This window comes from Mustelus asterias, chromosome 25 (assembly GCF_964213995.1).
Source record: "Mustelus asterias chromosome 25, sMusAst1.hap1.1, whole genome shotgun sequence".
NCBI lineage: Eukaryota > Metazoa > Chordata > Chondrichthyes > Carcharhiniformes > Triakidae > Mustelus > Mustelus asterias.
The window spans coordinates 13,975,005-13,989,947 of NC_135825.1; the positions used below are offsets into that span (position 1 = coordinate 13,975,005).

The 14,943-nt window shown below is 46.6% G+C and overlaps 1 protein-coding gene across 2 annotated transcripts in view; it reads right to left on the reverse strand.

The window, feature by feature from the left end:
- LOC144511812 (N-fatty-acyl-amino acid synthase/hydrolase PM20D1-like) overlaps positions 1-14,943 on the reverse strand; it is a 95,493-nt gene that overhangs the window by 25,797 nt on the left and 54,753 nt on the right. For both annotated transcript variants that reach the window (XM_078242160.1, XM_078242161.1), the window contains one exon: positions 9,455-9,530. In XM_078242160.1, the coding sequence (XP_078098286.1) occupies positions 9,455-9,530 (76 nt within the window). The remainder of the gene's footprint in view (positions 1-9,454; positions 9,531-14,943) is intronic.

Here is a 14,943-nt window from a genome sequence, read left to right on the forward strand (position 1 = left end):
GTACAGACTGAACCAGTAAAATGACAAATTTATTAGTTATTTTATTTATTCATTAGTGTCACAAGCAGGCTTAGATTAACACTGCAATGAAGTGACTGTGAAAATCCCCTAGTTGCCACACTCTGGCACCTGTTCGGGTACATATGATCAGGATCGTAGAAGTAAAAAATAATGCAAATATCAGACAGGGATTTGAAAAATCTTGTAAAATATTGTATCATGATATCAAAATATGTAATTGAAGATTTTGTTTATACTCTTACGATTACATATATTGTTACATATTCTGTAACACATACTGTAGTTACGGTGCTAGGAATTCTCCTGTGTCTGTGCACCTGACCTGGAGACAAAATCATAGATCTTGTAGAGGTCTATAAAATAATGAGGGGCATAGATCAGCTAGATAGTCAATATCTTTTCCCAAAGGTAGGGGAGTCTAAAACTAGAGGGCATAGGCTTTTGCTACCAAATAAACCTGTTGGACTTTAACCTGGTGTTGTTAAACTTCTTATTGTGTTTACCCCAGTCCAACGCCGGCATCTCCACATCATGACCTGTTCGGGTACACAGAGGGAGAATTTAAGCACGGCCAATGCACCTAACCAGCGCGTTTTTCCGATTGTGGGAGGAAATCGGAGCACCCGGAGGAAACCCATGCAGGCACGGGAAGAATGTGCAGACAGTGACCCAAGCCAGGAATCGAATCCAGGTCCCTGGCACTGTGAGGCACTTGCAAGAAAATAGTGGTCTGAGCAAAGTTTATTTCAGTGAAAGCCTTGGCCGCGATTCCCCCGATGGGACTCGAAGTGTTTCCCGCTGGTGCTTGCAGCGCCACCCAGGTGGGATTCCTCCACCTGAACGATGCAAGTTTATGCATCGTGGGAAATAGGGCAGCCAGCCTGGCTTTATGGAGATCAGGCGCCATTTTTAAACGGCACCCTGATCTCTGTCGTCGCAGAGAGGTCCCCTCACAATGGAAATGGTGACCTCCACTGGCAAGGAGAGCATTCTCAACCCCTTAGCGTAGAGGAGCATCCTTCCCCTGTCAGCTGAAGCACCTTTTTAAAAAATTCATCCACGGAACATGAGCATCGCTGGCTGGCCAGCATTTATTGTCCATCCCTAGTTGTCCTTGGAGGGCAGTTGTGAGTCAACCACATTGCTGTGGATCTGGAGTCACATGTAGGCCAGACCAAGTAAGGACGGCAGAATTCTTTCCCTAAAGGACATGAATGGGTTTTTCCGACAATGGTTTCATGGTCATCAGTAGATTCTTAATTCCAGATACTTTTTTATTGAATTCAAATTCCACCATCTGCCGTGGCGGGATCCGAACCCAGAATATTAGCTGAGTTTCTGGATTAACAGGCTGGTGATAATACCACTAGGCCATCACCTCCCCACTTGGACACTTAACATGTCCATATCACATCTTTTTCTTTTTGTTTAGAACCCACAACCTAACATAGTTCGGACACTACAAAAACTAAATTAACATTTCAGCGTAACTGAAGTTCCACTCTGTCTCTAAAGGGGGTGATATATTGAGGTGAATGGATCATGGGAAATGGGATCAGGATCGTAGAAGTAAAAAATAATGCAAATATCTGACAGGGATTTGAAAAATCTTGTAAAATATTGTATCATGATATCAAAATATGTAATTGAAGATTTTGCTTTTACTCTTACGATTACATATATTGTTACATATTCTGTAACACATACTGTAGTTACGGTGCTAGGAATTCTCCTGTGTCTGTGCACCTGACCTGGAGACAAAATCATAGATCTTATAGAGGTCTATAAAATAATGAGGGGCATAGATCAGCTAGATAGTCAATATCTTTTCCCAAAGGTAGGGGAGTCTAAAACTTGAGGGCATAGGTTTAAGGTGAGAGGGGAGAGATACAAAAGTGTCCAGAGCAGCAATTGTTTCACACAGAGGGTGGTGAGTGTCTGGAACGAGCTGCCAGAGGTAGTAGTAGAGGTGGGTACAATTTTGTCTTTTAAAAAGCATTTAGATAGTTACATGGGTAAAATGGGTATAGAGGGATATGGGCCAAATGTGGGCAATTGGGATTAGCTTAGGGGTTTTAAAAAAAAAGGGCGGCATGGACAAGTTGGGCCAAAGGGCCTGTTTCCATGCTGTAAACCTCTATGACTCTATCTAACCCCAGTAAGAAGTCTCACAACACCAGGTTAAAGTCCAACAGGTTTATTTGGTAGCAAAAGCCACACAAGCTTTCGGAGCCTTAAGCCCCTTCTTCAGATGAGTGAAGAACTCACCTCACCCGAAGAAGGGGCTTAAGGCGCCGAAAGCTTGTGTGGCTTTTGCTCCCAAGTAAACCTGCTGGACTTTAACATGGTGTTGTTAAACTTCTTACTGTGTTTACCCCAGTCCAACGCCGGCATCTCCACATCTATCTAACCCCTACAGTGCAGAAAGAGGCCATTCGGCCCATTGAGTCTGCGCTGACTCCGACTGATGCACTGACAGAGTATCTTACCGAGGCCCTTTACCGACCCTATCCCCATAACCCCACACATTTATCATAGAATCATAGAATCCCGCGCTGCCCGGGGAGGTGGTGGGAGCACTACGAAAGCGGCATTTAAGGGGCAACTAGACGAATACATGAATAGGATGGGAATAGAAGGATCCGGATTCCCTAAGTGCAGACGGTTTTAGTTTAGGCAGGCATCATGATCGACGCAGTCTTGGAGGGCTGTACCTTTCTTTGTTCCCTACAGTGCGGAAGGAGGCCATTCGGTCCATCAAGGCTGCAACAACAATTCCCCTGGCCCTATCCCATATCTCATGTATTTACCTTGCAAATCCCCCTGACATTAATGGACAATTTATCATGTCTAATCCATCTAACCTACACATCTTTGGCCTGGGGGAGGAAACCAGAGCACTCGGAGGAAAACATGAGGAAAACATACAAACTCCACACAGAGAGTCACGCAAGGTGGGAATCAAACCCAGGTCCCTGCCACTGTGAAGCAGCAGCGCTAACTGCTGTGCCACCTTCATCTCTGGTTGCAAGGTCTGTGTAGACTGGGATGAAAAACATATCTAATGAGCCAGTACTGAGGGGGCCATTGAGGCACAAGTGTTTGCGTAACCATTTCCTACAATTATTCACAGAAATAAATGCCCTGGACACAAGCAGATGGTATTTAGTGACCAGCTGTGAACTGCAGTTTGTTGGAAAGAACACACAAACTATTCAGATAAATTATGGAGATTGCAGTTCAAGGAAAATATTGCTTTTGATCTCAATGTACATCAGTTCGAAAACATCCACATATATTTGGAACCTAACCTCAAGAAGAATGCAGTAAGTTTTCGGAATGTACAACATGCGAGTTTCTGGCACAAATAGGAGTATTCAGCAGCTTAGTCCTCAGACTCTCATTGAACTCATTTTCAATTTTCTGGTGTTCGGTTTTTACAGGGTTTTAGGGGCAGCACGGTGGCACAGTGGTTGGCACCGCTGCCTCACAGCACCAGGGACCCGGGTTCGATTCCCGGCTTGGGTCACTGTCTGTGTGGAGTTTGCACATTCTCCCCGTGTCTGCATGGATTTCCTCCGGGTGCTCCGGTTTCCTCCCACAGTCTGAAAGACATGCTGGTTATGTGCATTGACCTGAACAGGGGCTGGAGTGTGGCAACTAAGGGATTTTCACAGTAACTTAATTGCAGTGTTAATGTAAGCCTTACTTGTGACTAATAAATAAACTTTTAAATTTTATTCCTAATTCAAGTTAGCCGATTCCTAACGCAGTGGCATGTTACAACATGCCAGAAAATGGATCAGCGCTTCTCACCGAAAGCTTCGATATTATAACACATAAGTAAACTACAAAATCTAATAATGCTGAGAATCCCAGTCAGTTCAAAAATTAAATCAGTGGAAGAACAAAAATAAACCAGTATAAGGAGGACATAAGAGCATAAGAACTAGGAGCAGGAGAAGGCCACCTGGCCCCTCGAGCCTGCTCCGCCATTCAATAAGATCATGGCTGATCTTTTTGTGGACTCAGCTCCACTTACCCGCCCGCTCACCAGAGTCCTTAATTCCTTCACTGTTCAAAAATCTATCTATCTTTGCCTTAAAACCATTCAACAAGGGGGCGGCATGGTGCCACAGTGGTTAGCACCGCTGCCTCACAGCTCCAGGGATCCGGGTTCGATTCCCGGCTTGGGTCATTGTCTGTGTGGAGTCTGCATGTTCACCCCGTTGTCTGCGTGGGTTTCCTCCCACAGTTCAAAGTTGTGCGGGTTAGGTGGATTGGCCATGCTAAATTACCCCTTAGTGTCAGGGGACTAGCTAGGGTAAATGCATTGGGTTATGGGGATAAGGCCTGGGTGAGATTGTGGTCGGTGCAGACTCGGTGGGCCGAATGGTCTCCTTCTGTACTATGATTCTCAGGTGGCCTCAACTGCTTCACTGGGCAGGGAATTCCACAGATTCACAGCCCTTTGGGTAAAGAAGTTCTTCCTCAACTCAGTCCTAAATCTGCTCCCCCTTATTTTGAGGCTATGTGGGACCTCTGTGTTGTTTTTTGTTGGATGTTACTTGTACGTTTGATGGGAGATCAAAGTAAACTTTGAAAAAACTGCCACAGATGGTGCGGCTTCTCTGACTTCCGAAATGGTGGCATGAGAAGTTGGATGAAAATTCAACCCCCTGGTGTCCCAGCGGGAGTCAAACTTATTTTTCTTTCATTTTCTTTCTCCCGGGTCTTTGATTTGATTTATTATTGTCACATGTATTGGGATACAGCGAAAAGTATTGTTTCTTGCGCGCTGTACAGGCAAAACATACCGTTTATAGAGCACATGGGGGAGAAGGAAAGGAGAGGGTGCAGAATGAATCTTTCTGAACCAAAAAACAATCACTCAACGAATAGGTAAGAGATAGAATTAGAAGGTCTGCTGGGCACAGCTTGGAAGAAGTCACCTCGCTGCGGCGCCATCTTGGATATCCCAATCACCCGATCGATGGGGAAGTTACACGATTACAGGTTTGTGACTAAGCACTGGCCACTTGGTTTACTGTCTCTCACTCTGGGAAATGTCTCATCTCGATGATGGCACGGCTGATAGCAGGGTCTCATCCTGTGAGGAGATATGCTTCTGCGCTGCCCATAAACACTGAGGCTATTACTATAACCCTCTCTTAACCACAAAAAAAAACTGCACTTTCCGTAAATGGACCCCAATCTATAAAAGTTGTTCCAGATTTGTTCCTGCCCTGAACTCACACAGGGTATTTCACTCTGTGTTGTAGTTGGTGCCACAGCTCAGTGCATGGCCAGGGTCACAGCTCGCTCCGTTTAACGAATGTGGTTTTATTCACGTGTTCCACGGCGGAGGAACATCGGCAAATGAAAGTCATTTATGGGCGGCATGGTGCCACAGTGGCTAGCACTGCTGCCTCACAGCGCCAGGGACCCCGGGTTCAATTCCGGCCTTGGGTCACTGTGCGGAGTCTGCACGTTCTTCCTGTGTCTGCATGGGTTTCCTCTGGATGCTCCGGATTCCTCCCACACTCCAAAGGTGTGCGGGTTACATGGATTGGCCATGCTAAATTGCCCCTTAGTGTTCCAAGATGTGGCGGTTAGGAGGTTACGGGGTTAGGGCCTGGGTGAGATGCTTTGTCAAAGAGACGGTGCAAACTGGATGGGCCAAATGGCCTCCTTCTGCACATTAGGGATTCTATGATTTGATGTGTAAGAGTCACATTACTAGTGAGTAAAAGTTCAGAGGTTATATTTGGCACAATCTAGGGCTGTTATTGAACATTATATACTCAGCTATTGTACATCGGCGATACTAATTAGTCACCTATTTAGTTTAATTTGTGTGTGAGAAATGCACGACTTGATTTACATGAATAGGACAAGGAGATGGTGAAGTGCTAATGTCACTGGACTAATAATCCAGAGGCTCAGGCTAATGCTCTGGAGAACTGGGTTCACGTTCCTGGCAGCTGAAGGAATTTCATATAATTCACAGAATCCCAACAGTGCAGAAGGAGGCCGTTTGGCCCATCGAGTTCTGCACCGACAACAATCCCACCCAGGACCTATCCCCGTAACCCCACAAATTTACACTGTTAGTCCCCCTGACACTAAGGGGCAATTTCAGCATGGCCAATCAACCTAACCCTCACATCTTTGGACTGTGGGAGAAAACCGGAGCACGCGGAGGAAACCCACACAGACACGGGGAGAATGTGCAAACGGTACACAGACAGTGACCTGAGGCCGCAATTGAACCCAGGCCCCTGGTGCTGTGAGGCAGCAGTGCTAACCACTGTGCCACCGTGTCACCTAATCATTAAATCTGGAATGAAAAGATAGTCTCAGTAATGGTGACCATGAAATGATCATCAAAACAACTGTTGTAAAAAGCCACTCGCCCTTTAGGGAAGGAAATCTGCTGTCCTTACCTGGTCTGGCCTCCATATGATCCAGACCCATAGCAACTGCCCTCTTAAATGGCCTAGCAAGCCACTCAGTTCAAGGACAGTTAGAAATGAGCAACAAATGCTGGACTTGCCAACAATGCCCACATTCCATGAAAGAATATAAAAAAAACACAGATCTAATTGCTGTCTTGTTACCATGGCATTTTGCAATGGAAACTATGACGCTGTGCACTGCATTCACCTTTCCAAATCAAAAGGGGGATTATCATGTAGTCGGACTATACTATTCAGGCTAAAATTAATAATTAGGTTTATTTACTGGTTAAATATTTACAACATAAACAGAAGATATAGAAGTAACTAGGGTTAAGATAATTGATTTTCATAGCAATTCAACTACAAGGAAGCCGACCAACGCCTCTACTTCCTCAGGTGGCTAAGGAAATTTGGTATGTCTGCTACGATTCTCTCCAATTTTTACAGATACACCATAGAAAACATCCTTTCCGGATGCATCACAACTTGGCATGGCTCCTGCTCTGACCAAGACCGCAAGAAGCTACAAAGGGTTGTGAATGAAGCCCAGTCCATCACTCAAACCAGCCTCCCATCCATTGACTCTGTCTACACTTCCCGCTGCCTCAGAAAAGCAGCCAGCGTAATCAAGGACCCTACGCACCCCGCACATTCTCTCTGCCACCTTCTTCTGTTGGGAAAAAGATACAAAAGTCTGAGATCACGTACCAACTGACCCAAGAACAGCTTCTTCCCTGCTGCCATCAGATTTTTGAATGGACCTACCATATATTAAGCTGACTTTTCTCTACACCCTAGCTAGGCGGCACAGTGGTTAGCACTGCTGCCTTGTAGCGTCAGGGACCCTGGTTTGATTCCCAGCTTGGGTCACGGTCTGTGTGGAGTTTGCACGTTCTCTCTGTGTCTACGTAGGTTTCCTCCGGGCCCTCCGGTTTCCTCCCACAGTCCAAAGACGTGCTGGTTAGGTGGATTGGCCATGCTAAATTCTCCATCAGTGTACCCGAACAGGCGCCGAAGTGTGGCGGCTAGGGGATTTTCACAGTGACTTCATTGCAGTGTTAATGTAAGCCTACTTGTGACTAATAAATAAACTTTAAAACTTTATGAATATAACACTACATTCTGCACTCTCTCCTTTCCTTCTCCCCTATGTACTCTGTATGTTTTGTCTGTGTAGCTTGCAAGAGACAATACTTTTCACTGTATCCCGATACATGTGGCAATAATAAATCAAATCAAATGACACAGGGTCAAAAATCTTTAGACTGCATTTCCACTGAAATGCTAGATGGGCAATAACATCACAGATTAGCTTTGCTGCCTTATTTACTGATAATCAGGGCAGGACCTGGAGATAGAAGGAAGACCCATTATATAGAATGATACAGAATATCTAGCACAGAAGCAGGCCATTGTTTTTTTAAAATTCATTTTTACGGGATAGAACCCTACAGTGCAGAAGGAGGCCACTCGGCCCATCGAGTCTGCACCGACCACAATCCCACCCAGGCCCTATTCCCACAACCCCATGCATTTACCCTAGCTAGTCCCCCGATACTATTGGGAAATTTAGCATGGCCAATCGACCTAACCCACACGTCTTTGGACTGTGGGAGGAAACTGGAGCACCCGGAGGAAACCCACGCAGACACGGGGAGAACGTGTAATCTCCACGCAGACAGTGACTCAAGCTGGGAATCGAATCCGGGTCCCTGGCGCTGTGAGGCAGCAGCGCTAACCACTGTGCCACCATGCCGTCCTAATGTGGGATGTGGGCATTGCTGGTGAGATCAGGATTTATTGCCCGTCTGTAATGTTTATAATCCACACACACCTCAGTTCACTCCATCCACCTCAACTCGGCAGCTCGAAGTACAGACAAGAAGGCTGTGGAGGCTTTGGAGAGGGTACAGAAAAGATTTACCAGGGTGTTGCCTGGTATGGAGGGCATCAGCTATGAGGAGAGGTTGGAGAAACTTGGTTTGTTCTCACTGGAATGATGGAGGTTGAGGGGCGACCTGATAGAAGTCCACAAGATTATGAGGGGCATGGACAGAGTGGAGAGTCAGAAGCTTTTTCCCAGGGTGGAAGAGTCAATTAAAAGGGGGCACAGGTTTAAGGTGCGAGGGGCAAGGTTTAAAGGAGATGTACGAGGCAAGTGTTTTACACAGAGGGTGGTGGGTGCCTGGAACTCGTTGCCGGGGGAGGTAGTGGAAGCAGATACGATAGTGATTTTTAAGTGGTGTCTTGAAAAATACATGAATAGGATGGGAATAGAGGGATATGGTCCCCGGAAGGGTGGGGGGTTTTAGTTCAGACAGGCAGCATGGTGGGTGCAGGATTGGAGGGCCGAAGGGCCTGTTCCTGTGCTGTAATTTTCTTTGTTCTTTGTTCTAAGGCATTCTGAAAAAATCTGATGCACAACTTACTGGCCTCCCATGTGGCGATGGCTGAGATAAGACAACTGGAACTTGGACCAGAGTGAAAGTTCAGTGACGTTGCAGTTATGAGAATAAACTATCGCTTTTCATCATCTCACTGCTCTCGGTCAAATGGCGGTCAACTTCAATGGTTCAATCCCCATTCACGCCCATCCCCCCACCCCGTCTGCAAACATCAGAGGCTAATGGTAAGATCTGGTGTGGACAACAGACAAACAGTTTTATATATTGCTTTTCTCCCATGAAAGTTAAGAAAACGCCTCTTAACCATACTTTCACTTTAAGAGCGGGATTTTCCGCCCCAAGACCAGTAAATTCCACCCGAGGTTAATGGATCTTTGCACGGTCCGCACCCCATCCCGCTTCCATTCCTGTGGGGGGGTGGGATGGGAAAACTCCCCCCAAAACTATATTTAAATCAGCTTGTCCATCTAAAATGTTTGATACAGGAATGTCCCTGTTTTAAGCATGAAGGAATTGTCCTTCCACCGTGTACCTGAGCAGCACGATTGACAGATAGGAGCCCCATACCTGAGAGCTCAGGTGTTCAAACATTGCATGTTCGGGTCCCTGTCCAAACATCCTGGGCATTGGGTTCTTTTCCAATCTGGAGATAAAGAGAAATAGTATAAGTCGTTACTGCAAAGTGCTTTTATCAATGTTTGTGAACCCTTCTCTACTCAGAATTCCTCGATGGCTAGGAATCTCTAGCCCTGTAACTCTGACAGTGCAGAGGGTAATGGACTTCACCAGTCAGTCAATGGAGGGAGTATCCAAGTCGGTCTACATTTCCCGTTGATTTTATTATTGTGGAGTTCAGTTTAGTCTATAAAAGTCTTTGAGTATTAATTCCCATAAAATTTTGGGTTAGCTGTCTGTATTTGCTGGAGCTTTCACTATATGTGTAAGCCATGGTTCAGTGAGCAGCACTCTTGCCTCTTCACAAGGTGGTTGTGGGTTCCAGGTCCACTTCAGGACTTATACCTGGGAGACAAGGCTGACACGATAGTGCAGTATAGAGGGGAGCTGCACTGTCAGAGGGAAAGATCCCGTGACACTATTTTGAAGAGTAGTGGAGTTCCCCTGATGTACTGGCCAATATTTAGCTCCCAATGGATACCACAGAAACAGATGGTCCAGTCATTGTCCTACTGCTGTTTATGGGAAGCTTACAATTTCTGGCTGCTCTTTTTCCCACATTGTTGCAGTGGCTCCACCTCAGAGGTGCTTTGTTGGCTGTGGAGTGCTTCAACAGTCATGGAAGGTGCTATATAAATGCAAGTATTTCATTTTGCTGTTCACGTGATTTGCAGTGTCATTTTCGTAACAAATTACTTTTAGCCTTCATCAGACCTCCTGATGCCCAGAGTTCTGTTCCTGCCCCTTGACCTGCTGGAGCTCTCTGTCAGGGTCGAGAAGCTCAGTCAGAAGCAGGTAGGTGAAGGCCAGGCATTAATTGGCAAAGTCGTGATGTGTGGGATGGGTAGACTGTTTACCATTCAGCTGAGCCCCAAGTGGGCCTGACTTCAGCCTGAGTTAAACTCAGGGCTTTTCAGGTATTTAGTTTCGTTTTTATTCCCTGTCTTCCACTGTATTGTAGAGCAAACTCTGTAGACTCACAGAATCACGGAACCATACAGTGCAGAAGACACCCATCAGCCCATTGAGTCTGCATTGACACGTGAGAAACACCTGATCTCCCACCTAATCCCATTTCGCAGCACTTGGCCCATAGCCCTGAATGTTATGATGTGCCAAGTGCTCATCCAGGTACCTATTTAAAGGAACCAAAACAGAAAAATGCTGGAAAATCCCAGCAGGTCTGACAGCATCTGCGGAGAGAGAATAGAGCCACATTTCGAGTCTGGATGACCCTTCGTCTCAGCTCTGACAAAGGGCCATCCAGACTCGACACGTTGGTTCTATTCTCTCTCCACAGATGCTGTCAGACCTGCTGGGAGTTTCCAGCATTTTTCTGTTTTTGTTTCCGATTCCAGCATCTGCAGTATTTTGCGTTTATCCTACTTTTTAAAGGATGTGAGGCAGCCCGCCTCTACCACCCTCCCAGGCAGCGCATTCCAGACCGTCACCACCCTCTGGGTAAAAACATTTTTCCTCACATCCCCTCCTAAAACTCCTGTCCCTCATCTTGAACTTGGTCCCCTCGTGACTAACTCTTCAACTAAGGGGAACAGCTGCTCCTAATCCACTCTGTCCATGTCCCTCATAATCTTGTACACCTCGATCAGGTCACCCCATAGTCTTCTCTGCTCCAACGAAAACAACCCAAGCTTATCCAACCTCTCTTCACAACCTAGATGTTCCATCCCAGGCAGCATCCGGGTGAATCTCCTCTCCAGGGCAATCACAGCCTTCCTATAATGTGGTGACCAGAACTGCACACAGTGCTCCAGCTGTGGCCTCACCAAAGTCCTATACAACTCCAACATGTCTTCCCTGCTTTTGTAATCTATGCCTCGATTGACAAAGCTAAGTGTACCATATGTCTTTTCCACCACCCTACTAACATGCCCTTCCGCCTTCAGAGATCAGTGGACAAACACACCAAGGTTCCTTTGTTCCACAGAACTCACTAGTGTCATGCCATCCATTGTTTACTTCCATAGAATTTTCATAGAATCCGCGGCACGGTAGCACAGTGGTTAGCACTGCTGCTTCACAGCTCCAGGAACCTGAGTTCGATTCCCGGCTTGGGTCACTGTCTGTGTGGAGTTTGCACGTTCTCCTCGCGTCTGCGTGTGTTTCCTCCGGGTGCTCCGGTTTCCTCCCACAGTCTAAAGATGTGCGGGTTAGGTTGATTGGCCATGCTAAAATTGCCCCTCCGTGTCCTGAGATGCGTAGGTTAGTGGGATTAGCGGGTAAATGTGTAGGGATAAGGGGGTAGGGCCTGGGTGGGATTGTGGTCGGTGCAGACTCGATGGGCCAGATGGCTTCTTTCTGCACTGTAGGGTTTTTATGATTCTATGATAATCCCTACAGTGCAGAAGGAGGCTATTTAGCCCATCGAGTCTGCACCGACCACAATCCCACCCAGGCCCTATTCCCACGACCCCACATATTTATCCTGCTAATCCCCTAACACTAGGGTCAATTTAGCATGGCCAATCCACTTAACCCGCACATTTTTGGACTGTGGGGGGGGGAAGCCAGAACATCCGGAGGAAACCCACGCAGACACGGGGAGAATGTGCAGACTCCACACAGACAGTGACCCAAGCCGGGAATCGAACCCGGGTCCCTGGCGTTGTGAGGCAGCAGCGCTAACCGCTGTGCCACCGTGTTGCCCTGCCTGTTCCTTGTCGAATTGCTCCTTCCAAAGTGTACCACTTCACACTGTAAGAGCAGCAGAAATGAGAACAAAACCTTTTTTTTAAAAAACGCAGCCAGGGCCAAGTGAAATGCTGATCCCTGACCCTACAAGTCATTCTCTCATTCCATGACAGGTCTTTCACTTCCTCACAGGGCTCCAATTCTTTATTGTGGTTTCTGCTCCCGCCAGTATAAACATCTGTTCATTTTCAACGCTGTATTGTGGATGTAAACCAGCTGAGTTTTTGGTAAATTGAGAGATTGCAACATTAACACAAACATGCAAACCAGGGGCAGGACTGGCCTCCCGAGTCTGCTCTGCTGTTCAATAAGACCATGGCTGATCTGATTGTGGCTTCAAATCAACATTCTGGTCGCCACATTATAGGAAGGACGTGAACGCACTGGAGGGGGTGCGGAGGGGATTCACCAGGATGGGATGGAACCTTTAGGTTGTGAAGAGGGGTTGGGTAGGCTGGGCTTGCTTTCGGTGGAGCAGAGAAGACTGAGGGTTGACCTGATCGAGGTGTGCAAGACTATGAGGGACATGGACAGAAGTGGATAGCTGTTCCCCTTAGTCGAAGGGTCACTCACAAGGGGACACAAGTTCAAGGTGAGGGGCAGGAGGATTAGGGGAAATGTGAGGAAAAACCTTTTTCCCCAGAGGTAAATAAAACAATACTCAACTATTGCCTTTTCAACAACAACTTATATTTATATAGTACCTCTAACGCAATAAAATAACCCCACAGGGGTGTTAATCAGCTCACGTTTAACACTAGCCAGCAAAGGTGATACTATTTTGGCCTCCCTTGTGACAGATTATGGCTACATTGGCTTGTTTGTTAGTCCAGAATCGATCGATCTCTCCCTTAAAAATATGCAATGACCCTTCCTCCACCGTTCTCAGGGGAAGACAGAATACTTATCATTTCACTTACAAACTGTTACACGGCTGGTGGTACGGAGTTACAGTTACCCAGGGAACTGGAGTGGGGTGGGGTGGAGGGGGGATGGGGGGGGGGGGGTAGGAGGGTGGAGGGTGGACGCAGTGAGGGGGAGGTCAATGGCTCTGGGTGAATTTGAACCATTGCCAGACTGTATGCAGAAAAAGAAGGCTTACATTTATATAGCGCCAACATCGTCGCTGCTTTACATCCAATGTGCAGCCGCTATTGCAATGTAGGAAACGCAGTAACCAGTTTAAGCACAGGAAACTCGCCCAGACAGCAATGTGATAACGACTGGATCATATGTTCCTGTGACACTGTTTGAGGGATAAATATTGGCCAGGACACCAGGGGTGACATCTTTGTTCTTCAAAATGGTGTCATGGGAGCTTTGATATCGAGCTGAGAGTGTAGTCGGGGACCTTGATTTAACATCTCATCTCTCTGGCAGTGCAGCACTCCCTCTGCAATGTATTAGAGTGTTAGCCTCGACTTTTGCACTCAGATCCTGGAGTGGGCCTTGAAACCACAACCTCCTCAGTGGGAAGTAAAAGAATTACACGGGCGGCACGGTGGCACAGTGGTTAGCACTGCTGCCTCACAGCGCCAGGGACCCAGGTTCGATTCCCAGCTTGGGTCACTGTCTGCGTGGGTTTCCTCCGGGTGCTCCGGTTTCCTCCCACAGCCTGAAAGCCGTGCTGATTAGGTGTATTGGCCATGCTAAATTCTCCCCTCAGTGTACCCGAACAGGTGCCGGAGTGTGGCAACTGGGGGATTTTCACAGTAACTTCATTGCAGTGTTAATGTAAGCCTATTTGTGACAACAATAAATAAACTTTAAAACTTTAAAGTAACAGTTTGACAATGGGGACTTGCCCGAATGTACATCGTACACCAAGTACATTCTCTTCACTGAGATTTGTGCTTGGGATACAGAAAGGTTTTGTTTCTGGATAGACCAAGGGAGAGGAGGAATACTGACATTAGCACAATCCACTTGGGTCTCTCCAAAGTTTGTCACATGGCAATACGTGAATGGATATGTCTGCAAATGGACGCAGTTCTGCCTCGCTGACACAGGAGGATGTTAAGGGATTTTCACAGTAACTTCATTGCAGCGTTAATGAAAACCTACTTGTGACACTAATAAATAAACTAATAAAACATGTCTGGATACATTCCATGTTTGCCCATTCTTCCCATTTTGTCTATCAGTTCTGGCTCAGTTAGCAAAGTTTAAAATCTTTAAAGTTTATTTATTAGTGTCACAAGTAAGGCTTACATTAACACTGCAATGAAGTTACTGTGAAATTCCCCGAGTTGCCACACTCCGGAACCTGTTCGGGTCAATGCGTCTAACCAGCACGTCTTTCAGACTGTGGGAGGAAACTGGAGCACAAGGAGGAAACCCATGCAGACACGGGGAGAACGTGCAGACTCCACACAGACAGTGACCCGAGCTGGGAATCGAACCCAGGTCTCTGGTGCTGTGAGGCAGCAGTGTTTACAGATAAAAAGGGATCATATATACAGATAAAAAGGGACCATTATTTGCCCATCTTTTGTTCATTTGGGTATAATTCTCTATCCATTTTGATATTGACTGCGGAGAAAATAATAGACCTTGAAAAAGGTGTTTTTTCATCTGTGTTTCAATTTCTGGCGGTGACTTTCCCATCGGGGCAAAGTCATTTCAACGGGGAGTGTGACTGAGAGCAGGCACCTCCCCACATGAATGGA